Source organism: Rhamphochromis sp. 'chilingali' (assembly GCF_963969265.1).
Source record: "Rhamphochromis sp. 'chilingali' genome assembly, chromosome: 2".
Taxonomy (NCBI): domain Eukaryota; kingdom Metazoa; phylum Chordata; class Actinopteri; order Cichliformes; family Cichlidae; genus Rhamphochromis; species Rhamphochromis sp. 'chilingali'.
In genome coordinates this window covers 8429975-8456954 of record NC_137930.1, presented here as the reverse complement: position 1 = coordinate 8456954, position 26980 = coordinate 8429975, and the positions used below count along the sequence as shown (strand labels likewise).

Below are 26980 nucleotides of genomic sequence, written 5' to 3'. Positions count from 1 at the left end.
TATTCAGATAACTATTATTATTTTTTAGACACAGGAGAAGCTTCAATTAGTACACCCAGTTATGGAAAACAAAGTGGGGTAATTGCTGCAGTTTAGAACAGGTTTTTGTGTCCCAAGGAACCCAGGATGTTGTCCGGAGCATAGAGCCATAGAAGGTCTTCAGGAGTGGGCCCATCAATCCAAAAGACCTGAGCCCCTGCAGCAGGTACAGCCTGCTCTGTCCTTTCTTGAGGTAGTCCAGTATCCATGTTGTGAGATGATGGTCCACTTCTGAATTCTCCAGTTTGTCCTTAAGGACTGTGGGAATAATAGTGTTAAAGGCACTGGAGAAATAAAAGAACATGATTCTCACAGTGCTCCCAGCAGTCTCCAGGTGAGAGAGGGAACGATGTAGGAGGAGAGTGACAGCATCATCCACTCCAATGCCAAGTTGGCAGGCAAACTGAAGTTGGTTCAGTGATGAGCTCACCAGGGGCTGAAGCTGAGCCAGGACCAACTGATCCAGGGTCTTCATCAGGTAGGATGTCAGAGCTACTGGCCTGTAGCCTTTGAAGTTCTTGGGACGTGGAGTCTTTAGCACTGGTACAACACAAGAGGTTTTTCCAGAGCTGTTGAACTCTCCCCAGCCTCAGGCTCAGTTCGAAGATGTGCTCCATCACCCCACACAGTTGATCTGCGCAGGACCTGACAACCCTTGAGGTGATGCTATCTGATGCAACACCAAAACCTCCGCCCCAGAGGGCGGACCCTGGGAGCACACCAACAGACACTCTCATGTAACGTGACAAATACACATATTATACAGCTTATACGGCATTCTCTTAAAATTATGCATGTATTAATAAATTAAGCACTTTATTTTCTTTAGCAGGCTTGACGAAATCGATAAATGTACTCACATCTCTTTAATGACTTTTTGGAAGAATTTAAACATACCTTCAATCATCCTTACACAAAGGAGGATGCAGCCAAATGCTTATTAAACTATTCCAGCAACAACACTGCTGAGCTGATGTAGCTGGGAAGGGTCTGATTAACACAATGGAAAAGCGACAGATGCAAATAATGGCATGTTTATATCGTGGCTCGTTGGAGCATTTCCTTGCGGCTTGTCCATCTCCACTAAATGCTGCCTGCAATACTGTGCAGTTAACACTGTCCAATCGATTTCAGTGCAGAACAAAACGAAATGAACTCTTTCACCATAGGCTCCCCCAGCCTTTGAGCCAATTGTCCAATTACTTTTGGTGTCTTTAAAAAAAGGGTGGCACATTTTAAGGACCTGAATCTTCTGAACTCTTCATTCCAGTTTAAAAGTGGATACCCTCAGACGAAAGGTGAGATTCTACATATTATGTCCATGTCAATTATATAACAATAATTGGAATATGTTTCAGTAAACAGGTAAAAAAAACACAGTTTCCAAATATATATGGACCTCATTTTAGGTCGAAGCACATAAAATGCCCTCCCTGACTGTCGGGTATATTTTTTACAATTATAATTATAACTAAATAATAATAATAATAATAATAATAATAATAATAATAATAATAATAATAATAATAATAATAATAATAATGTTAGACTTAATCAAATTAAGTCACATGATATTTTCATAAACAGTTATATTTTAATAAAAGCGTAATAAGGATAAAAATGTTGCAAAATATGTCGATGACTGAGGCTTTCTGTGAAAACGAAATCAGTCTTTTTTTTCTTTTATCACGAAGTAACGGAACCGGAAGTATAGCCGGGTTGGTTGTGGGTTGGTTGTTAGGCAGAGCATACCAGGTTGAGTTGGTTTGTATTATGACTTTAATGTGGAACATTAGTCGTGATGAACAGAGTTTCTGACTCTATTATGATTATGCTTGTATAATATGGAGAATGGTGGATGTTTCTTTCCCTTGGTGGATACATCTAAAGGTAAGACGTCGTCTTAAACAAGGGAGGTGCAACCAAATGCTGGTCGCGTTAGCTTAAATGAGCTTGCAAGCTACTAGATTGAACCGCTTCTGGTGAAATATTTTTCCAATCCTGATACTAAAAATAAACCTTTTTGCCACTCTAAGCAGGCGGACTGTGATTTAAAAAAGTATTACTTTGAAGTCAGCCGGCTACGATGGTTAGCAAAAAAGACAATAGCTACATCACCTATCATTAAAAACAGCTACGATGAATCATTACGTGAGGTGCTTGTTGCAGGTATCAAACAGTATCACTTGGCATTACACGCCATAACACATTTCGCTTTAGAGAAGAAGACCCTTAAGCTGTCAGCAAGGACAAACGTGATAATACACTACAGCTTTTCATTAGTTGCAGTTAGCGTCGTCTAGAAGCTCTTTGCAATTACTGGATCTTCTAATGTAAGATTAGGCCCGCCGCATACAATTTGAACTATTCAAAACCTAACAATATGTTATTAATAGTTTGACGTTTGTTTACTAAAGTTACAAAAAATCTTGGTGCTCTGGTCCTGATCCTTTATTGGACGTGTTAACGTTGGTATCTCATTCAACCTAGTTTGAGTGTGTGGTTGTTTTGGCCTGGCTTACAGCTCTTATTTACATGTTGAAATTATCAACATCTTTATGTTCAGTGTTAATATCACGGACATTCAAACTTCAGTTTTTGTTTGTTGGTATCAAAGTTCAAACCCATTTAAAGAGATTATTGGCAAAATGACAATCTTTGTTTTAACTGTTGAGACTTTTAAAGCCTCTTCAGCCAAGCTGAGGGCTATACTGTGAAGCAGGAGTTGGGTAAACTATGTGTGTTCAGTATATTTAGGGTATCTCTCCATTGTCTGGATTCACATATCCTAAAATTGATGATCAGGATAACCGATCACACAAAGCTGGTTATCAAGTCACTGTGTTAACGAAGGGTCTCCCCTGTGCATTCACACGAAATGTGTGGCACTGGCAGACATCTGACCAATCACAAAATAGGCGTTTCAGGAATCTTGTGACTCTTCTTCCATAGAAGATTATCCCTCTGAGTGATACCTATACTTTAGATATCGTTAGCTTCATAGCATAATTGCCTAAGTCATTTGACTAAGTCAATGACTTAGGCACTTATGCTATGAAGCTAACGATATGTTATCAAATTGCATTAAAAATCTTTATCATAAAAATATACCAGTAAAATGCATCACTGTTTTTAAAAATGACGAGAAAACTCTTTACTTAATCTGGTGATTTGGCGCAAGCAATAATAATTTTAATTCTACTTAACAGTTTTATCACTGAGTGGGATTTTGCTGCCATTGATGATTTTTAAGGCAGCAGCTGCACATTAGAGCTCTACATCTTTAAAATAGATCCATTTAAACATTAAAGTTTACTGTCCCACATCAAACAGCTAGCTGTGTCCTCAACCTTTGATCGGGTGTAAAACAGCCTGTTTCAGTTTAAGTGTTGTTTTCAATAAAATGCATGCTCAAAAGAAATGTTTTGTCTCACTCCCATCCCTTCTTGTTGCATGTTGAAGCTCTACTTGGAACCTTGTTAAGATCCAACCATGCAAAATATGAAAAAAAAAACCCCTACTTTTTTTTGCCCATTTTTCAAGTGGTTAAACTTTTGATCTGGACTGCATAAAGAACAAAAACAAAAGATTGTATAAAATACAATATTAGTCCCTTAAAAGCAAATGCTGCCTTGGCAGAGGTTTGCTTCTTGTTTTAGTTTATTGTATTTATTTATTTAAACTGTGAAAGTTGGAAGTTAAAGTGGGCTTTGGGATGTGTGAATTGAGCTTAGTTTTTAAATATATCAGTTTTAAAAGATTGAGCTGAAATCCTACTTCTAGACTGCAACATGTAATAACAATTTCTTTGCTCTCCTTAGGGACTACTTTGCCTACCTTGGACCTGAAAAAATAGTCATCAAAAGATGGAAAAGGTGACACCTCTCTTGTCATCAGTCAGAGCTGTAACACTCTCAAACAGAGACTGATAAGAAAAGAAAAGGAACCCTTTGGCATACAGGCAAGAGGGTGAGAAGATTTCCAAAGCGAAAAGACACACTTAGCCAAACAGAGGAAATGGCATTCTTGGACAATCCGGCCATTATCCTGGCTCACATCAGACAATCTCATGTGACCAGTGATGATACTGGAATGTGTGAAATGGTGCTAATAGATCAGGATGTTGATCTTGAGAAGTGCCAGCTTTCTCTGGTGCCTGGTAGCAGCTTTGGGTCAACTGGGTCAGGCCTCCTGAATGAGGGGGGCAGTAGTGTGACAGACAGTCATCCCTGTGACCTCTCTCAGTCTATGGACATCACCTCCAGCTGGGACTTTGGCATTCGTCGGCGCTCCAACACAGGTAAACTCATCTTCAGACTTTAGCTTGTTAGTTGGGCCAGCTTTCTGTCAGACCTCCCTCCTGTCATTATGGTGGGAGGCAGCCAGAAAGCCTGTTCTGCTGCTGTTTGAAGGGGTTTTGTGTGGCTAATCAGGGCCAGTGGTTTCACTGAGTTAAATTGTGTGCAGCGCATGTGAAAAGCTTGGGATTACACTGTGGTTCATTGTGCATTTAAGTAATTTATATGATGTGACATATTGCATTAAATATGGTTATGGAGATGACAAATGACACAGCAAAATGAATAATCATTGACTATGTGTCACCCAGCTTCCGTGTGCTCCAAAATCAAGTGCCTACTCTATATAAAACCAAATTTCTGCAAACATTTGATGACAAAACCATGATGACAAAAAGTGAGGGAAACCCACTACTTCAGCAAATGTGGAATTTATTTTTACATTTTCAGTTTTCATATTGTTGTTCTTTGTTGGTGTTATTACCATTACTACTGTGGCTCCAGTGGATCATGGGCATGAATGTAATAGTAATTTGGCACTTTTAATAATGTCTTTAAACTTCATTTTTCAGGATGGAATGGTGATTCAGCATACGTTTTTAATGACTTACCTAAAGACTTGTAGCGAGTTTTACATTGTCATGGACTGAGAGGATGTTGACCAATAAAGAAGCTCAACTGAAATTTGTAGCTGCCCACATGCCCAGGTCCAATGTGGAAAATATCGCTATGGTCAGACAAGACAAAGCTTGAACTATTTGGCTTGCAAGCAATTCAGCTCAATTTTATTTATGTAGCACCAGATCGCAACAACAGTTGTCTCAAGGCGCTTAATATTGTAAGGTAAAGACCATCCCAATAATAACTTAGAGTTTTAGGTCAGACTACAATAACCTCAGTTTTTATGTGAATTTGGAAGCAGAAAATCAGGTCATCCAGGTCTTTATGTCTGTAAGAAATTCCTGCAGTTTAAATAATTTATGTATATTATCTGGCTTCATGGATAAATAAAGTTGGGTATCCCTGTGGAACTCCCTAGGTAACTTTAGTGTGTAAAGAAGACTCCATTTGCATTAACAAATTGGAGTCTGTTAGCTATGATTTAAGCCACTGCACTGCAGTACCTTTAATACCTACAGCACGCTCAAATTGCTGTAATATTATATTATGGTCAACAGTATGGAATGCTGCACTGAGGCCTAGGAGGACAAGCACAGAGATGAGTCCACTGTTTGTCCACATTTGTAACCTTCACTGAAGCTGTTTCTGGGTTACTGACCGCTTAAAGGCCTGTCTTACGTACTCAAGTCATAGAGATAGGTTGATTATGTTTAAGCTTAAAGCATTAATTAATGGTAAATAATGCTTCTTTGAGTAGTCTTGTAGGAATGGGGTCTAAAAAGCACAATTTTGGCTGCAGTGCTGAAGAGAAACCTAGGATGGTTCTTCTTCACTCAGTATAGAATAGTAAGATCTTCCAGCTTTACAGAGGGCTTTTTATAGAGCAAAAAACTAATCTTCCAGGCTAAAGGATGATCTTCTAAACGAGTGAGTTGCAATTTCCTCTCCAGCTTATGAGTTATGCTTTAAGGTGTGTATTTGAAAGTAAAAGGATGTGTGTTTTGAGGAGAAAAGATGAGGCTTTTAGACCCAAGAGCACTGTTCCAACAATACTTGTTTTTTTTTAAAAGTCATTAAAAATATAAACTGTACAATCAGTCCACAGTGGAAAAAGAACAGTCCATCCATTTGGACTGATCTATTTTCTGCTAGGTCTAGGCTACCCCTGCAACCAAGGCCTCCCTTTACCTGACCACCTCCTCTAACTCTTCTGGAAGGAGTATACCAAGACGCTGCCAAGCCAGCTAATCTCTGGGTCATACGTCTCCCTTGGGGCCAGACATGCTTTGGACACCTCCTCTCAGAGCCTTCCAAGAGACCTGAATGCCTGAACAAGCTCAAGTGTCACCTTTCAATGTGGAAGAGCAGCGGCTCCACTGCAAGCCCCTCTCAAGTGGCCAAGCTCTTCAGTCTATATGAAGGCTGAAGCTCTGCTCTGCCATGATTCATGAACAAGATTGTGAGATATTTGAAGCCCTCCACTTGGGGTGGTAATTTATTCCTGTGCAAGAGTGGGCTGAGCAGGGAAAACATTACATAGGCAGTTTTTGTGCTTATGTTTGACTAATGGTGTGTCATCGTATTGCTGTAATGCAAGAATATTCCACTATAATACTGCTACTCCTGGCATCTTGTGGCAATATATTCACACTGCGAATTACATGGCTGCCATCAATGACAATAGCTCATTGGAAAAAAATGACTAAGCTATCCTTAACTTTGTTTGCAGTAATAAATACTGCTGCCTCGAAACTGCTCTCACAGATGAAGTTCTTTCTTTTTTTTTGTTTGTTTGTTTTTTTGACTCAATAGTCTCAGAAACACAATTGCAGTAAATTTCATTGAAATAGTGTGATATAATTTTGAGGCTATATTGCCTACCCGTAGTTTCACAAATTGTGTGTCCGGATATTTTGCCCTGTGTAAGAAGTTTGTTGTGTTGTCCTTATGTGGTTAGAATCACAGTAAAAATTGTGCTAATTTAATACAGGTCCTGTCTAAATGTGCTCTTTAGTGCTCCTGCTAGCCAGTATAAAAGCAATGTATTATATAATTTGAAAAGCCACAGCTAGTGTTGTGGTATAAGCTGAATAAAAAATAAATAAATAAATAAATGAATAGATAAATTTCATATCATGTGTGAAATTTAGTGTGCTACCAAGCACTGAGAAACTGATGGGACAACAATTCTTCCGAACCATGCTTAAGTTCATTTGTCCTTTTTTATATTTTGTTAATTATTCAAATGGATGAGTAACACAAAAAAACAACCCAATAAAAAAGTTTTCACTCTCAGTTTCAAAATTGCTGTATTTCTACTGTTGGAAATTACATTCAGCACTATAAACAAGACCAGAATTTAATAGAATAATTCACCATTTAGATTTGATTATCTTAAAGCACATGCTCTGTTTTTGCTTGCCATTTAATTACTGTTAAGCAATTAAATGGCAAGCACCCATCAGTATTTTACACTCTTAATGCAAAACGATGATGGTGCCCTCCTAACGTATAGAAAGCATCTCTACTTGTGCTTCCAAAACAACTTTGACCCAACAGAAAAAAGGGACTTCGGGGCTGGGGCTGTTCTGCTGAGTCCAGTAATGGGATGCAGGCAGTAGATCTTCTGCATCCCATGGGTGAATGGTTGGGCTTGTTGCTGAATGTCTTAGTTAATCTTAATGGGATATGAGATGAGGACCTCAGGAGTTTTGGAGGGTAGAATGACTCGAAATAATGCTGCGAAGGGTGCTTGGTCTCCAGTGTTGTCTATGCGGGGACATCAGAATCCAAAATTGTTAAAATAATCGATGTAATTAACTTCATTTGACAGTGGTATTCATTTTGTTGCTGATTGGGTCATCAGGGATATCCTCAGCTGAGACTATATGCCATGGAAAAAGACTATCTGGCTTAACAGACCTCTCTAACCCACGAGTCTTGCCACCCACCAGAATACAGACTTGGTTGTGTCATGTTCTTCTATTATCCCTATAATCCTAAAGTTTGGTGTTATAATCTAATCTAATCAGTCATCAATTGAGGGTGTTGGTGTACTATATTGTTTGTTTTGTAAAAATTGTCTATAGTGAGGTTAAAGTGAGTTTGCAACTACTTTCAGAAATTTTATTTGGAAGGAAAAGTTGGTTTTGGTGAAAGAGGGAGTCCAAAGGTAGACATTGTCTCCTTTTGGCTCCCTTGACTTTTGTATTAGGTTTTGTAGAGTGACGGGGATGGTTTTGGGTTGTGGGTCGAAAGCTGCAATCCTCTGAGACTTTCAGCCTTGACACTGGATACTGACCTCTTGTGGCTCTCATCAGGACTTCACCAAGATAGCTGTGACAAACCAGTGGCTGCTGGTAAGACACGGATTAACAACCATGCAAGTTTTATTTTATGCTAGCCCTTTTTGAACTGCTATACTTTTTTGTGTACACGACTGTATTTAAAGGGTTGGTCAAATTATTAAAAAGATTTACATGCCAGATAGTCAGTGTAGCTTCATGAAAACTGGTCTTTTTCTTTAAAGGCTCAATTAGTGGTACTCTATATGGACAAAAGAAGTGAGTCACATCTCTTAATTTTTTAATTCAGGGGTATAAAATTAAGCACCTAGTCATTCTGAAAGCCTTTGACCCATTTCTCTCAAAAATGTTTATTCTAAAGAGCTCACTTAATTGGTTCTCAACATGGTACTGATATATCACCCTTCCAACATTTATTACCACTATTATTGTGGACTGTTGAGCTGCCTTGGCTTACCTTGGACATAAATTGATCTCTACTGTACTAACAACAAAGGAGCTTGCCCTGCACTCATGTTAGACTACCACTCCTTGTTCTTACTACTCAGAAACAGACCACTTACAGAAAGGGACAAACTGTAACTAAGGTGGTTACAGTCTGGCCAAAAGTGGCTGAGTCTACCCTTAAGTGCTGTTTTGCCCGTACTGATTAGAATCCGTATCATCACAAAGCTACCCAGGGTTCCCACACAGAAATAGAAGTATATCCCTCTTCAGTATAAAAAGTTGCATAGTCTGTCACAATATAGAACTTAATAGACGTATACCAAAATAAGAAAACTTTGAATAAAGTTTGGATAAAGGATGACGTTTGTCTCTTGCTGATAGACGTACCTTGCATTTAGATTTGGCGGCACTCTAGCCCACAGATGCAGGTACAAAAGAGCACTGCAAAGAAAAACTATACATGACAAATTGATAATGCCCTCCTATAACACAATCACCTACGGAGCCCGTGGCAAAGAATATGTGCAATAACTGATCACATGAGCACAGACAGTTCCCGTATTGTCCATAATGCTTCACTCCCTGATGTATTAAACCATTTCTATGCCAATTTTGACAGACTCAATACAGAGACTCCCATCAAAACCCTGCCACCACCAGATGGCCATGTACCTCTGCCCTCTGAGGTCAGGTCCTCCCTAAACAGAGTGAATTAACACAAAGCTGCTGGCCCTGACGGTATACCAGAACCCGTGATCAGAGCATGTGGCAGTAAGCTGGCTGAGGTGTTTATTAACATCTTTAACTTGTCCTCAAATGCTTACAAGTCGATGAAGGTTAGAAGGGTGGTGGATCAGTTCTCCAGCTAGTCCAGTCTTGGGAAAGATCCTGAATCCCCAAGTTGTCCCCGATGCAGTCATCAGAGTGCGACTGTTAGAAAGTTAAACATTTGTAGATATAAAGGTGTTTGTTTGTTTTTTGGTTGTTGTTTTTTTATTTAACCTCTGTTTAACTAGGAAGATCCCATTTTGATTAAAAACCCTTGAAACCTTTCAAGGGAGACCTGGCCAAGATGGGCAGCAGCAAGTATCACGCAGTTACAAAAATGACACAATTAAACACACACAACAACAACAAAACACACATACACAAAAATGCAAATGAAATTTAATTAAAATGACAAGCAATCTAATTGAAACAGTTGCATGTTATGGATTAAAAACACTTAATGAAAATAATTTTGTAATTTTCCAGTCATTCTGCAGCTTGTTCCAAGCCAAGGGTGCTAAATGGACAAAAGCTCTTTTGCCAAGTTCAGTTTGTGCAAATGGAACAGAAAGCAACAAGTAATCTTATGGACGAAGAGAATAACGACCAGCATGTTTCATTGCAAGGAGGGAACATGTATATAGAAGGCAGCAATCCAGTTATTGCTTTACATCTAAAGCTATATCAATAAGAGTTAAAGGTTCTATCAATGTGTGAGAGACTTGTGGTAAAAAGCTCAGAGTAAAAACGTGCTATAGAAGTAGAAGTAAATTTACTTCACTTTGCCCTTAAACACTACTTAATGATTATAGCTCCGTACCATTACTACCTCTTTCCTTTCTAAGCTGGTAATGAAATTATTTCACCTTGTCCAGCAAATGCAGAGAAAACCCGGTTTTCGTCAACTGCAGAAACTGAACAGGCAACAAGCTTTAAATTCCTTAATCTATGTCATTTTCTATAGATACACCTTCTGTCTAATACAAAAATGTCAATAATCCCTACACTTTCTGAGGAGGTTGAAAAATACCTTGGTAGCATCTCCTACTGCACTGTACAAAGCATTATAACATCTTGTATAACAGTGTTGTATGGTAACTAGGCGACCGTTGGTCAAAGGGCCCTGCAGTGGGTAGTAAAAGCAGCTGAGCAGTGTTAATAGTGTAACTGTCAGCAACTTGTCATCAAAGACATCTAAAAGTGTTGCATCCGACATGAGTGTAACTCTGTCTCTGACCATATTTCGTAAGTATTTTATCAAATGGACTCTATTAAACACACATTCATACACTATATTATACACAATGACTGAATCTGAAACTGTGATATGCCGCCACTTCAGCAATAACAGACTAGCAATAAGTTACTAATCCTATATTTTATATACATCTTATTCTGTATTTTATTGTATGATATTGTAATGCATTTGAATTTCCCTCCTTTTTAAATCTTTTATCTTATTCTGTGTTTTATCTTACTTTGCTTTCTGCACAATAACATACAACAACATATTGCAAATTTCATTATACCGGCTATGCTTGTTACATGTGTAATAAAATGGTAAAGTCAACTGAATCAAACTTTTGGAGAGCAATGACATCCTCTGTGGTTGGAAATAATGACTGTTCAATGATCTACATTCTATAGAATCAGTTGTTTACAGGAATTTACAATAATTTTCATGATGTGTCGTAAATGATGATCTGTTGTCTGTTTAACTAAGTTTTAGTGACTCTGTTTTTGTATGCAATGAAGTTAATGACCAGCTGTCCTTTCTTTGTAGCCCAAAGACTTGAAAGACTAAGAAAAGAACGACAGAACCAAATCAAATGCAAAAACATTCAGTGGAAAGAGAGGGCGTCCTCCCAGTCAGGTACTGTTCCTAGTCATTTCTAAATACCTTTACTTTTTTAAATTTCACATTTTACAAACTTTGTAACACCATGTTTTACAAACGTTGTTTTTGCTTGTCATTTATATCCCTTAATGTCATTCTGATTACGTAGTTTGCTGAGGATCTGCATGTTCAAATGATTTTGTCTAAAATATGACATCAAATATTCTGTTGCCACAGGGCACAGACCACTTCATTAGTAATATATACTGAAGCATTTATAGAAGAGTATCTTAACATTTTAAGTAATCAAAGACAAAAATCTGTCTTTATTGAACCTGAATCAGTAACTGAACCAGTGAAGTGAATGGCACTTCTATACAGTGGTGTGAAAAAGTGTTTACCTCTTTCCTGATTTCCATTTTTTTTTGTATGTCACACTTAAATGTTTCAGATCATCAAACAAATAACACAACACAGATAACACAAGTAAACAAAATACAGTTTCTAAATGAATGTGTTTATGGCAGAGTTCTAAGACGAAAACCACTGCTGAGCAAAAGGAACATAAAGACTCGTTTCAGTTTTGCCAGAAAACATCGTGACAATCCCCAAGACCTTTGGCTAAGTGCTCTGTGGACTGACTAGACAAAAGTTGAACTTTTTGGAAGGTGTGTGTCCTATTACAGGGTGGTGGATCAAAAAGTCATACACAGTTTCAGAAAAGGAACATCTTACCAACAGTAAAATATCATGGTGATGTGATGGTCTTGGACTGTCTTGCTGCTTCAGGACCCATAAAACTTGCTGTGGTAAATGAACCATGAATTCTGCTCTCTACCAAAACATCCCGAAGGAGAATGTCTGGCTAATTGTTCCTGAACTCAGGCTGAAGCACAATTAGGTTCTGCAGCAGGACTATGATCTAAAACACAACAGTAAGTCCACTTTGCTGTTGTGAGACTTTGGAGTGGCCTGATTCCAACTGAGATTCGGTGGCCATAAAAAGGCGGTTCATGCTCGAAAACCCTCCAGTGTGGCTTAATTACAACCACTCTGCAAAAATGAGTAAGCCAAAGTTCCTCCACATTGCTGGAAAAAAAATCATTGTCAGTTATTGCAAACATTTGATTGCAGTTGTTGCTGCAAATGCTGTTGTTGTGTGGCCCAACCACTTATTAGGTTTAGGGTGCAATAACTTTTTCACACAGGGCCATGTATGTTTGGAATTGTTCCCCGCTTAATATTAAAAACCTTCATTTAAAAACTGCATTTTGTGTTTAGTTTGGTTATCTTTGTCTAAGATTGATATTTGTTTGCTGAGCTGAAACATTTAAGTGTGACAAACATACAAAAAATAGGAAATCGGGAAATGGTCAGATGTTTTTTCACACTGTATCAACACGAGCTGTTTGATAAAATCTCCTTAAATTCTCAGCAAAACCTCTAAGATAATGTGTTTAGATTCAGACACAAAAGCTCTTTAGTTGACAAAACTCCATCAGTATACGTTAACTCTTTTTTTTTTTTTTCTTTCTTCCTGTTTCTGTGTGTTCTGTCCAGTGGAAGATCTGGGGTCTCTGTTTGAAAAGCGCAACTTTAAAGACAGGCCGCAGACAACTGGAACAAAATCCACTTTGTCACTGAGGCTTGAGCAGTGTCCCCAGCAGCTCAATAATCCCTTCAATGAATACTCTAAATTTGATGGCAAGGTGAATTATTCAACATTTTATTTAGGTTTATTTGGACATTAAATAATAGGATTTGAATCCAGTTTTGTAGAGTGGGGAAAACCTTTGTCTTCAATTTGATTTTCTTCAAGAATTGATAAGCTTTTTCTTTGTATAGGTTTTTCCATATATCATGATAGTCAGGACAGTACTCAATTTTCACTCAATTCAGGTTGAAAATTTTGTTTCTAACTAAATAAGCAGTTATAAATTTTATTGAAGTTATTACCCAAATAATCACAGCACAGTTTCAATCTAATTGTGTATTTATTTCTCCTTTGGCATTTGATGGTAGAATGCCACAGTAGAAATAAATAATTTCATTTGTCTGGTAGGACTTATAGGATCAGCTTTGTGTTTTGAAGTCTGCCTCAAAGGCATATGGTGCTATCAAGCATTCGCAGCAGGTGAATCTGCGCAGCCACAAAATTGACAGACATACGAACGTGCTTGTGCTAATGATCTAATCTGATGACAAAATGTACATCACTTTGACCCATGCTGACTCTAGCAGCCTTGTGGATGTGGAAACTATAACTTGCCTGTTAGTGTTTATTTGAAAAACAATAAGTTAATATTTGTCTACGTTTTGTCTGTTTGTTCGATGTAATGTTTTGTTTTGTTTTTACTGCACAATCCTCTCTTCACTTTTAGGGCCACATCGGCACCACAGCTACAAAAAAGATAGACGTCTACCTATCAATGCAAATGACTCAGGAGAAAGTACATCCAATGACAGTGGTGACCATCGCCAATGCCCGTGTCCATGACCTCATTGGACTTATCTGTTGGCAATACACAAGCGAGGGACGAGAACCCAAACTCAAGTGAGCACAAAATGGCTAAAAAAATAAAACTGCTACATTTCACAGGATGTCTTTTTCTTTGTAACACACTTTTTCTGTCTCTCTATATCCAAATCCTTCCACCGCATATCCAACAGTGAAAATGTGAATGCTTATTGCCTTCACATTGCTGAAGATGATGGCGAGGTAGACACTGACTTCCCTCCGCTAGACTCCAATGAGCCAATACACAAGTTTGGTTTCAGCACTCTGGCCTTGGTGGAGAAATACTCCTCCCCTGGCATCGCTTCCAGGCAGTCACTGTTTGTTAGAATGTAAGTATGAAATGAGTGATATATCACTTATAACAACAAATGGTGGAAAGCTGATAGAGTTGTCTAATTATAGATACTTACATAAGTCTTGCTAGGACTAAGATAATGATTTCCATCTATGAATAAAACTACATTGTTGGGACAGCACAAAATGACATAAACAACCAGTTTGGCTCTGTAGGTTCACAGTCATCCAGGTAATGGTAGCCTTAAGAGCTAAACAGGAAGGCAACTTAGGTTTTTTTGTTTGTTTGTTTGTTTGTTTGTTTGTTTGTTTGTTTTGGTTTGGTTTTTGTGAAGACGATTCACCTCTCAAACAAGAGGCTTCTTCAGTTTTAAAAGTTGACAGCCAATATATTTAAACAGTAGTTGGGTTGTCCCATAGGAGGTGATTATTGACCCACTATTAATCATGTGCATAATCACATAAGTTGTGAAAAAAGGCATGGGTCATTAGCATCAGGATTTTGGGTAAAACCACTGTGAGACCTTGCCTTGTCCTGTCATGTGACCTATCAAGGTCACCTAACGCAACTTGAGTTTAGAACAACGGTTAGCATCCCCTTTTTAGCTGTTGGCATGGTGATGTTTTGTTTTTTATTTAGAGATTTAATGACCTTTTCTTCAATTGTGATGTTGGATGGAGATGGTCTTGCACTGGAGAGGATAGCTGAAAGCTTCATCCTGATTTCCTCCGGTTGTTAACAACAGAAACAACAATAAGTATCATTAAACTATGAGGATAACCACTAATTTTCTGTTCACAAATTTATATAAGACTGAGGTTATTGTACTTGGCCCTAAAAGTCTTTGAAATATGGTATCTAACCAGATGCCGACTCTGGATGGCATTACCTCGGCCTCGAGTAATACTGCGAGGAATCTTAGACCCCTTTTTTTTTCTTCTTTTTTTTAAATATGAGCATGTCATTCAATGCTTATATTAATCATGTCTCAGAGTGATGCTGACTTCTTTGAATTCTAAGCTGGACTACTGTAATTTCTTATTATCAGGATGTCCTATAAACTGATGTAAAAATCAGCTAATCCAAAATGCTGCAGTAGGAATACTGGCGGGGACTAAAAAGAGAGAACATATTTTTTCCTGTGTGGGCTTCCCTTCATTGGCTCCCTGTTAAATCCAGAATCAAATTTAAAATCCTTCACCTCATACAAGGTCCTGAGTAAACAGACCCCATCTTAACCTAATATTCTAATCACACCAATTAAGCCGTTTGCTCTCAGACTGCAAACTTGTTGTTCCTAGAGTATTTAAAAGACGAATGGGACGTAGAGTATTAACTTCCAGGCCCCTTTTCTGTGGAATCAGCTTCAAGTTTGTATTTAGGAGATGGACGCCCTGCCTGATTTGGCGCTATATAAATATTTCCAGTATTAAACGATGTTAGGGTGTGGACAAGTAAATTTTTACAGGCTGATTATTTTGTGCTGCATTTAAATAAATATTTGAATATTTGGCAACAGGAAGGCATTTGTATACAACAGTAATACTGTTTAATTGCTAAAAGTAAGGTCTATGATAATAATTTCTCCAAAAACTATTTAAAGTAAAATGTTCCAAATAAGGTAGTTGAGATTAAAAATACATGAGGTGGCTATTCAAAACAAACAACATATTGAAACTTCCTGCTGTTTGCAAATTGAAAGCAGAACACAGTAGATTATTTATTCAGATTACAATCTTGTCTTCGTGTCTTCAGCTTAGCAGTTTGTGCTAGCACAAAAAGCAGTACTCTGATACTCGCATCTTATTGCTATGAAACAATCAGAACCATTAAATGTTGCTTAATGCATTCTTAATTATTTTCTATTTTTCTATTTTAGAAATGCTGCTCATGGTTTTTCTCTAATTCCGGTGGACAATTTGAAGGTGACTATGAAGGAAATTCTCCAGAAAGCTCTCAAGAAGAGGAAAGGTTCACAGAAAGGCTCGGGTAATGATGTTTGCACCATTTATTCCCTTCTCTCTTTAATGCAAGGAAGACGGTGTGCTGTCTTTTTATGATCTGTTAATCATAAAAGTGTGCTGTTTTCCTTGAATTATCCATAAATATAATCCATAAATATAATCCATAAATATAATCTCTTTTGGATACATTGGGCATAATTCTACATCTTTGTATTTTGTGTCTGAAAATAGTTTTTGGCATGTTTTACTATATACCTCACATTGCTAGATAAGGAGTGATTAACCTACAGACTGCCTAGATTGTAACTTGACTTTCCACTCCGAGTGCCTTGTACAGATACAGGCCCTTAGCAAGCAGTGGCAGTTATGAGAGCTGAGTGTCAGCCATTTTCCAGGCACTTCCCAGATGCTGGGAGTCCTCCCTCCTTCTCCTGGGACATCTCTGCTTTCTACTATGAACACACTTTTCATTAAGTTGCAGAATGTTACCAAGTGTGTGTATGTGAGGATAGCATGTCAGTGATGGAAATAACTATCTCTTTTCATCAGCAAGAGTTTTGTTTCTGAGAGACAGTAATTTTATTAACTGTGTTTGATCTAAAGAAGTCAAACCAAAGAAGGTTCACATTACAGGAATTCAGAGGAGACAAAGGGAATGGCTAGAAATTTAATAATACATAGAATATCTTGGCTCTTAAAAGGGAAGTTTGGTGGAGTAGAGCTGCAGTGACCCTAATGACACTGGTCTCTAATTAGTGACAGCAACCAGTGGTTGTAGAGCCTAAAACGTTTCACTTTTGACACATGAATGAATATGCATTTGACAATTTGACACATGAGACACGCAGACTTCAGGAGGAGTTACAGTATCTGATTAGTCCGAAAGTCACGGGCAAAGGAGAATCCCAGATTATTTTGGATATGCTTCTTTTTTTTAAAAATATATATTTACATATCTACAGTTCCAGTTGTTACCAGTAGCTTTCCTATTAGTTAACATTTCATTCTACTTGAACAACTGCAGCACAGTCAAACAATTAGTCTGGCACTAGTTTGAAAGTAACAACTAAAAACAAGACCCAAGTTGTTGAAAAATAACTTTCTCATAAGAGTTTTGCAATATCAATAAAAGTTGTCAGTGCTGTGTTGATGTAAATACTCTCATTCTCAAACAGGGCCCTTGTATCGTCTCGAGAAGCAGACCGAGCCAAATGTAGCAGTAGACCTGGACTCCTCACTGGAGAGCCAGAGTACCCTGGAATTTTGCCTGGTCAGAGAAAACAGTAAGTGATCTTACAATGACTGTTGTCATGAGACCTCTAGACAGCAAACCTCTTGCATGGACTAAGTAAGGTACATAAAAAAGTTATTATGTTTGGAAAGATAAGTGTCTGGACTTCTTTAAGTTTCTTGACGACATTTCACCTCTTGTCTGAGAAGCTTCTTCAGCTGGCTTCTACACACCTTGGCTTGTGTGATTAGGCAGAGGACCCCAAGAGGGTCCATAACCCTTTTGGGGACATTTCCAAATAGGGCTTAAAATCTGGGACTCTCCACCAATTGCTCTTAGAACTGAAGAAGCTTCTCGGATGAGAAGACCTCTTCAGGAAACTTAAAGAAGTCCTGACGCATATTCTTGATGCCAGAATATGTCAGGTGTGTTGTACAGCTTGCTTTGTCCTTTCATATGATATAGTACTCTATGTGGTTTCTTTAAAAATAATTACACGGCCAACTTTGACCTTGGGCACTAACAGGAAGGTTGAGGTCAGACGCTTAGCCAACCTAGGTACTCATTATCCCCCAAGTCATACTATACTGTGAATTTTAAAGTCAATTCATGAAAAAATACAAAATGTAAACTGATTTTCTGATTTGGTGTGATCTTGATGTTGACCTAATTTTCACCTAAATTAAAATACCTGGAGTTGGTGTGACCTTGACCCAGTTATTATCAAAATGAAATCAGCTGGAGCTATTATTGGTATCTACCGTCCCACAGAATAAAAAAAATGATATTTTGAAAAATGTGGACGCTAGACTGCAAACAAACAAACTGATTACATATTTCCTTCCTTCTGGAAGAGCAACATCAAACTTTAAGTATAGCCCTTGCCCTTCAGGGGTAGTTGCACTCTCTGAGTGCTCTTGTTTTCTTTCTGTCTTCAGGCTCCAGAGGTGAGGAGAGTTCAGAGGAAGACCCTCCTATTGACATCACCACAGTCCAAGACATGTTGAGCAGTCATCACTACAAGTCCTTCAAGATCAGCATGATCCACAAACTGCGTTTCACCACAGATGTCCAGCTAGGTACAAACTGCTTGATGCACGTTATCCGCTTACAAGTTGTAGTCAGTATTTTTTTAATTAAATTCATTGTGTGCAGCTTACAAAGATTTTTTTTTTTAATGGATTTTTTATGATTATTTATACTTGAAATACAATGGATCCCTATTTCTCCACAAAGAATGATGCATCTCATTTTTAGTGATTTTTGAATAGCAGCTGTATTTTTTTTTTTAAACAATGAATTTAAAAAAAAAGTTTTTTGTTTTTTTTAATTCATTGTTTAAACCTTAATATTAAAACAGTTTTTAAAGAACAGTCGAAACAACTAGAGGTAACAAATAAAAAACAAACAAATGGATTGCAAGAATTTATTGCAATTATGCAAATCATATTTATATCCTGTTCATAGCCTGTACATAGCTTGTACTCACTACAGCCTTTACATACTTAGTTATAGAATATTCACAACATACTTCATACCGTGTACATTATAACATACCATAATAGACCCATTTCTGTAATATACTTACATATCTATATTATTGCTAATATATATTGTAATATATCTATATCACTAAAGCACTTCTGGATGGATGCAAACTGCATTTCGTTGCCCTGTACCTGTGCATGTGCAATGACAATAAAGTTGAATTCTAATTCTAATTCTAATTCAATGCGTGGCTACCGCAGCATTCTGCAGCGCCAACAGTGAATGTGTATCATGTATGAAATACATTGACCATCATGTTTTACATATGGGTATCTCATCAGGGATTTCAGGAGAAAAACTGGAGATTGATCCTGTCACCAATCAGAAAGCCAGTACTAAGTTCTGGATTCGGCAGAAACCCATTTCCATTGACTCGGACCACCTTTGTGCTTGTGACCTTGTGGAGGAAAGAAGCCCTAGTGAGTGGAGCACAGAAACATTAGGTCACCCTGCACATGTCAACACACTATTCATGTACTTAAACTTTCGTTACCTTTAAGGTTTATTTTGCTTTTATCCATTTATCTACATCTACACTACTCAAAAATTAAAGGAACACTGAGTTCCTTATCCCAGAAGTCAGTTAAACTTCTGGCATATTGATCCGGTCAATTTAAGTAGCTTACGGGGTTATTGATGCATTTCAGCTGTTTTGGTGTTAATGAAATTAATGAAAGGTGCACTAGAAGGCCAAACCATACTGACATTCTTGGTGACATTCAAATAGTTTCATCTCCTGCTCCTATCCTGCAGTCAGCCCAGAATGGTTGTTGGACAAGTTTGTTGTATCATTTTGGTCTAATGAAACATGTTTTTCCTTTACAGGTCATGCAATATTTAAACTCACTTATCTCAGCAATCATGACTACAAGCCTCTCTACTTTGAGTCTGATGCTGCTACTGTCAATGAAATAGTGCTGAAGGTGAGTTTGAGCTGAATGTCTGTGCTGGAACACATTTCTGTGAGGACAAAGATTTAACAGTTTTGATTTAATACCTGCTAAATATGGCAAAGCAGGAGTGGCAAAAGAGACTAAGCAGATCAGAACAATCTCTGTTATGTTAAAAGAACGAGTGTTTACGCAAGTACAGTTTAATGTACGCATTTCCCTTGATGATTTTCCTTTTGTTGGTCAGCTTTGATTAGATTGCAGTACCCTTCAACTCGTTAAAACAACTGCGTCGTTTTTATTTTTAGATCAGAACGATGGAAAGTAGCTCTGTTCCAATGTGTCACCATCAAATGTGAATGTACACCATGAGTACAAAGAGACTCGCATGTCTGTAGTTGCTGATGTGTGACACTCTTTGCAGAGATGCTGCACACAGGCAGTGCTTCGAAATATCATGTTTCATGATCCAACAGGACAAAACCAAAACTTATATCCTCGTGCAGTCGGTGAAATGGCTCAATGAGGTCCTTGCCAGTGCGCTCGAATGGAACATCCATTAATAGGAAAGGCTAGTTGGTGCTATTTAACATTCTGAGCAGGATGCACACAAGCAGTGCACATCTCTTCAGATACCCAGCCACTAGAATTGGGTCATAATTTGGTCCAAAGTTTTAGCATACCACAATTATTTCCCATCAAAAACTGTTCCTTTTCAGTGCGAGTGTCAGGACTCAGTTGATAAAGTCTGTCCCTTGTCTCTCCTGTATCTTTTGTGCTATGGACACTACATATTCATAGCTCTTGTTAGTACACCTCCAAACATTGCTCTACCAACCTATTAAACCTGGGTCAGTCAACTAGGAGCTATTTCTGTTAATTTTGCCCGTGTTTTATGTCCACATCACCATGGGATATTTGTAAACGTCACCACGTACGCTTCAACCCACTCTGCTTCCGCCAAAGCCCCAGGGCAAACCAGGTTCTGTTAAATCAGCGTCTGTGTACAGCTCGAGTCAGTCAATGCCGGTTGTGTTATACGGCTGACCACATGGATCACCCAACCTCCTCAGGTGGCTGTCTGCATTTCCAACACTCCTGGACTGATGTGTGCATGGCTTCCTAAGAGCTGGAAGAAGTGCTTGTAACCTGTAGGTTTTGAGGAGTGAAATGCATGAAGGGTTAACGAGAGTGCCGTTTGGTAGCTTGGGTTGGGTTGATGGGGCAGCAGGTAGTTTTCTCTTTGGTGCTGGCGCTGATTCCTGCAACCTTCAGCCTTTTAGCATAGGCAAAGGGTCAGTCCTCTGCTTCCAGCCTAGAGCTGCTGAAGCAAGGGGGAAATAGCTGAACCAGTCCAGCAGATCTGTCCTTGAAAGTAAATGTTTACTATGACTGCCTGTATTCTTTCCATCTTGTTCGTGCCAAAAAAATGCTTTTTTGTGACTAACTGTGTGATTGTTGGGATTTGAAGAAATGAGAGCAAATTATGCGCTTTTGTTTTATGCCGCTAGAAACAAAGTGCGTTAAGATACAATTTTAAAATGGATTCTTTGCTAAGTTGTTTTGTGACACTGTTTAATCCCCTGAGTTTGAAACACCTTCAGCTAATACTGAAGACCAGTTATTAAAGAAAGAAAGAAAGAAAGAAAGAAAGAAAGAAACAGCAGAAAGTCTGGATCCTTGGAAAGAAGATGTAAAGAAAAAAGGGGTGGCTCAATAATTTTTCACAGTACTGTAGTGCAGTGTTTGAAATGCAAATGAATGCATCACACAAATCTTTTAAGTCAATTCATAATTAATGCCAGTTTTTCCCAATTTTTTTCAGATAAACTACATCTTGGAGTCCCGGGCTAGCACCTCCCGTGCTGATTACTTTGCCCAGAAACAACGAAAACTGAGCCGCCGGACCAGCTTCAGTTTCCAGAAGGAGAAGAAGACTGGGCAATAGACGGGCTCCTCTGCCACCTGTCAGTTCATTCTCTCTATATAGCCTTGTATATGGAGAGCATCAACCTAAATCTACAATCCCTATAAAGAAGACTGGCAGAAATGCGACAAAGATGAAAATGAGAGGAAGAGAGCAATGGTTAGAAAATGGTCCTGTAGGATGTATGTCTGCTTCAGCAGAGCAAGGTGGAAGTTTCTGAAACTTCACCAGTGTCAAGTCATTCTTTTTCTAACATTGAAAAAAAGACTTGTTTTGGCTGTTGTGTTTTTGTCAGGTTTTTTTTTTTTTTTTTAAACTTTTTGTTCATTCATTGCCTCTGAATCTAAGCTCTGTCCTCCAGGATGGATATGTAGAGCTTCAACAAGTTGGCAATGTGCACCAAAAAAAAATCAAAGCTACAGACTGTATTATAGCTTTTGCCCTCCTCGTCTAACAGATTTAACACGATGTGAAAATAAAGGTTTCACATTTTTAATGTATTGTACAGAGATATTTTTTATTTAGGAAATGAAAAGGTGTCTCTGGACTGTGTTGTTGGGTTTATCAGTCTAACATTAAAGCATTTCATTCAGGCATATATTTAAAAAAAAAAAAGAAAAAGTTTTAATAGCAAATATTCTTCATGCTTTTAGAAGATCAAACACTTTTAGAAATAAAAAAAAAAATTGTTAATTTGAAAGTTTTAAAGGGATAAATGGACTGGTTCTTATCTGTGCACTCAAAGCGCTTCATACAACTTGCCTCATTCATCTGTACAAGCACTTTTTTTCCTCTGATTTTTCTGCTGAAGTGCTTTTTATCTAACATTCAGATACATTCATACTTTGATGGATGCATCAGAGAGCAACTCAGGGTTAGTATTTTGCCCAAGGCTACTTGGCATGCAGGCTGGAGCAGACAAGGATCAAACCACCAACCTTCCGTTTAGTGGATCGCCCGCTCTACCTCCTAAGCCACAGCCACCTCCATATATAAAGATATGACATTTGAATGTCAAACTTTTGATTGCTGGGTTAACTCTTTATCCCTGCTCAATTAACACGGACTGTAAAACAAAGCAACAACTTGCCAGGATAAAAAAAATGAAATTCCTTATCAATTCTCATTGCTCCACTTTGAGAACCACCACCGTCTCTAAGCAGGATATCAAAGACATTACATTCTTGCTGAATTCAGGTGTTTGTTTATGTTGGAGGTATTTCCCCTCTTTGTTGTGATCAGTGTTCATTACTAAAGTAAAAAAGTTGTTACACATATACAAAGAACATTTCTCTTAAAAGTAATGCAGCACGTTGATTAATTACTCCCAGGAAAAAGACATTCGTTAAACTACCTTTATAACTACTCGTTACATTACTTCAATCTTACTCTATATAATGATCTTAAACACACTGTCTCATAATTACCAATTAAGAATATAAACCTACAAACTACAGCCCCACACACCAACACAAATCCCTAGTACAGCTGGTACAGCGTCCACATCACTACAGCCGCAGCACCAACCCGTCTGTTGATCCCCCCTCCCATTAACTCATGAACAAGACCCCGAGATTCTCCTGCACTGGGGGCAGGAATTCATCCCAAACCTGGAGCGGGAAGTCCACCCTTTTCCAGTGAAGGACCATGGCCTCAGGTTTGGAGGCGCTGATTCTTATTCTGACCGCTTCACATTTTGCCGTGAACCGTTTTAGTGCGAGCTAGAGGCGATCACCCGATGAAGGCAACAGAGCTGTGTCATCTGCGAAAAGCAGAGATGACCACCCAAGTGAGAGCCTTCCAGCACTTGACTACGCCTAGAAATTCTCTCCATAAAAATTCCGGCCATGCAGCCCAATTTCAACACTGTTAACAGGAAAAGGCAGAACCAGGCTTGGGGTGGGGCAGCCATCTGCTGCAAATGGGTGAGGGGAGGGAGACGAAGCAAAAGTCACATTGAAGAAATCCAGAGATTAATAATGATTAATCATTAAATGTGTGGTGTATAAACGCATTGTAGAAAAAAAGGTGAGTGAAGTAAAAAGATGAATCATGGGAAACGGCCAGTAGCCTAGCAGCACAACTAAGAGATGATTCAGGCTTACATAATCCAGCCCTAAATATATGGTTTATCAGAAAGAACATTTTTAAGCTTAATCTTAAAAGTATAGAAGTCGTCTGTCACCTGAATCCAAACTTGGAAGCTGGTCTTACAGAAGACTTCAGCCTTCCAGTATCCTAGGAATCACAAAATTCTGTACTGTGAGGTTTTAAGATGGAGCCTGGTTACTCAGGACCGATTTTAAATTTGATTCTGGATTTAACAGGGAGCCACTGAAGAGAAGTCGATATGGGAGAAACATGCTCCTTTCAGTGTTTTTACTATAGTATTTTGGATCAACTGAAGGCTTTTCAGGGAGTTTTTAGGACATCCTGATAATAACAAATTACAATAGTCCAGGATAGATGTAATAAATGCAGGAATTTTTTTTTCAGAATCACTTAAGACTCAATGTTTCTAATTTTAGAGATACTGTGAACGTACAAAACAAGCAGTGTTACATACAGTAAAAGGAGTATTGAACACGTCACCAATTTTCATTATGACAGTTCTCACCAACAAAGGCTCTTTATCAAGTATTAATTACATTTCAGTAAGCGTGTTCAATACTTTTCCCTGTGTAATTTGTCATTATTAGACATAATTTATGGACATTTTTGGTGTGATTACTTTGCATGTGTAGACGTGTTTTGATGCGTTCAATACTTCTTTTACCTGTTGTATTTGTATTTGTAATATGTGTATCAAAGGACACATCCTGTTCAAAACTGACTTCCAGGATTCCTCACAGTGCTACTGAAGGCCATCCAGGGTAAGTATCTAGTTAGACACCATGTTTCTAGGATTTTTAGGACCAGGTACCATCTGAATTTAGAAGCAGAGAATTAGAAGTGATTATTAGTGGTAAGACTACAAAGCTGAAGGGATTAGGAACAACAGAAATCAGCCACAAAGTGGTAGACCCTTTAAAAATGGGGTCAGCAGATGCTGAAGTGCATAGTGTGCAGAGGTAACCAACTTTCCATAGTCACTACAGATGAACTCGAGAACAGTTCATAAAGTGCTTTATTAAATGGTTTCCATGAACAAGTAGCTGAATCCAAGCCATACGTCACCAAACATATTGCAAACAAGTGTCGGATGCAGTAAATGGACTGATTCTTATATATTGCTATTCCCGGCGTACTCAAAGCACTCTATACAACATGCCACATACACCAGTACTGTCTTCTGTGCTGTTAAGTGCTTACTGACTATCATTCACACTCTGATAGATGCATCGGAGAGCAACTTGGGGTTAATATCTTGCCCAAGGATATTTGGCATGCAAAATAGGGGGAGACAGGGATCGAACAACCAATCAGTTGATGACCTGCTCTATCTCCTGAGCTACAGCCACCCCAAAGTGTAAAGCATACCACGACTGGACTCTAGATCAGTGAGAGACATTATCCCTGGAGTGAAAAATCATGCTTCTAAGTCTGTCAATCTGATCTGAGTCCGGGTTTGGCAGTCGCCAGGAGAACAGTACTTGTCTGCTGCATAGTGCCAAATGTAAAGTTTGGTGGAGGGGGGATTATTTAGTGTTTTTTTTTTCCCCTTTCCTTTTCAGTGGTTCCACTGAAAGGAACTCTTAATGATTCAACATGCTAAGACACTTTGTTAGAACCGTTTGGAAATGGCCACTTCCTGTTCCAACATGCCTGTGCACCAGTGCACAAAGCAACGCCCATAAGACATGGTTCAACAAGTTAGATGTGGAAGGACTTTTGACTGACCTCAACCCAACAGAACACCTTTGGGATGAGTTAAAGTGGAGACTGTAAGCCAGATCTTCATTAGTGTCTGACATCGCAAATATACTTCAGGAAAAACTGTCAACAGTTCCCATAAATACATGGTTGAAACTTTTGTAAAGTCTTCCCAGAAGAGTTGAACCTGCAACACCTACATACGCATTCCAACCAAGTTACCATATTCCCTGCAAATATTAGCAACAGTGTGGTAAAATATAATGCAGATGGCACTGTATGTGTACAAGGTGAGCTGGAAAATGGTAAGCTTAATCATTTTTTGTAATTGTTTGATTTGAAAAAAAAAAATCAAACAATCTTGGATTCCATTTTGCCAAGTCAAGTTGATAACCTGTTAAAGGCAGTTTGGTGTCTGCACATCTTGCAGCTTAAGCCTTAAATTCTCTTTTTCGTTTATTGTGGCTGAAATATCTGGATTTGTCGATTAGGTGATAAATTGTAATCTTTGGCTCTCTTCCACAGCATGTCTTTTGTCCTGTCTTCCTTCTCTCACCCCAGCTGGTTGCAGCAGCTGGCTGTCCCTCCCTGAGCCTGGTTCTGCTGGAGGTTTCTTCCTGTTAAAAGGGAGTTTTTTTCCCCACTGTCACAAAGTGCATGCTCATATGGGGTCATATGAATGTTGGGTTTTTCCAACATTTGTATTATTGTGAGGTCTACCTTACAAAAAGTGGCAGTTAATTCTTCCTTAACTAGGTTCATTAACAAAAACAGGATAACTGATAACAGAATAGCTGATCAGTATATATAGTAGTTATATAATGTGTTACAATCGGCCCAGTTGCTGGCACAAAACGGGAGGTCCTAGAAGCAGACAGAGTGAACTCAGCAATGATTACACAAGTGATTTATTTATTGATGGCAGTGAATAACGACACCTAAACCCTCAACCTAATCTGGTGACAACTATTTACAAGAATCTATGTTCAAAGGGGAATGTGCAGGGCTCCAGGAAGTTTCTCTGGAAACACTGGGGATGTGGGGAAAGCACAAAGGACAGGTTTTTCCAAGGCGGGGAGCACAGAGTCTCTAGGATACAGGGAGAGCAGAGTAAGTGAAGGAAACAAAGGCAGGGAGACCGAAGAGTTAATTAGTAGGTGTTGCTGCTTACTCGTGCTGATCCGAGTGAGTGGTTTTGTGACAGGGAAAGAAGTCCGACCTGTGAGTCCAGTACATTGAAGCAGACGGCAGGCAGAGAGAGTGAAGGTAATCAGTCAAGACTGAGCGGGATCGGTGGCAAATGATGAGGGTTCCCAGCTGCAGGCTGCCAATGGAGTGAGTATTGAAGCAAGCTGTGAGCACAAGGAGAACACAGGTAAGGCCAACGTTGAGACACAGAGATAAGCAGCCTGTTATCACCGTGAGTAGCCAGAGGTGTGGACTCGAGTCACATGACTTGGACTCGAGTCAGACTCGAGT

General features: G+C 38.7%; 1 protein-coding gene across 1 annotated transcript; it reads left to right on the top strand.

The window, feature by feature from the left end:
• Positions 1 to 1771: 1771 nt before the first annotated feature.
• mapkap1 (MAPK associated protein 1) lies at positions 1772 to 22388 on the top strand. The gene is made up of 12 exons (XM_080864505.1): positions 1772 to 1929; positions 3861 to 4339; positions 11262 to 11351; positions 12876 to 13024; positions 13697 to 13869; positions 13986 to 14162; positions 16008 to 16117; positions 17268 to 17375; positions 18262 to 18402; positions 19153 to 19290; positions 19697 to 19794; positions 21587 to 22388. Exons 2-12 carry the CDS (start codon positions 4057 to 4059, stop codon positions 21707 to 21709), a joined length of 1590 nt encoding a protein of 529 aa, XP_080720631.1. The 5' UTR covers positions 1772 to 1929; positions 3861 to 4056; the 3' UTR covers positions 21710 to 22388.
• Positions 22389 to 26980: the final 4592 nt, after the last annotated feature.

What these genes read in the sequence shown, in the direction of transcription:
- mapkap1 (XM_080864505.1), top strand. Translation starts at nt 4,057, where the DNA reads ATGGCATTCTTGGACAATCCGGCCATTATCCTGGCTCACATCAGACAA. An exon ending in GAGGGCGTCCTCCCAGTCAG is followed by an intron (nt 11,352 to 12,875) that starts GTACTGTTCCTA and finishes TGTTCTGTCCAG; the next exon opens with TGGAAGATCTGGGGTCTCTG. An exon ending in TCAATGAAATAGTGCTGAAG is followed by an intron (nt 19,795 to 21,586) that starts GTGAGTTTGAGC and finishes AATTTTTTTCAG; the next exon opens with ATAAACTACATCTTGGAGTC.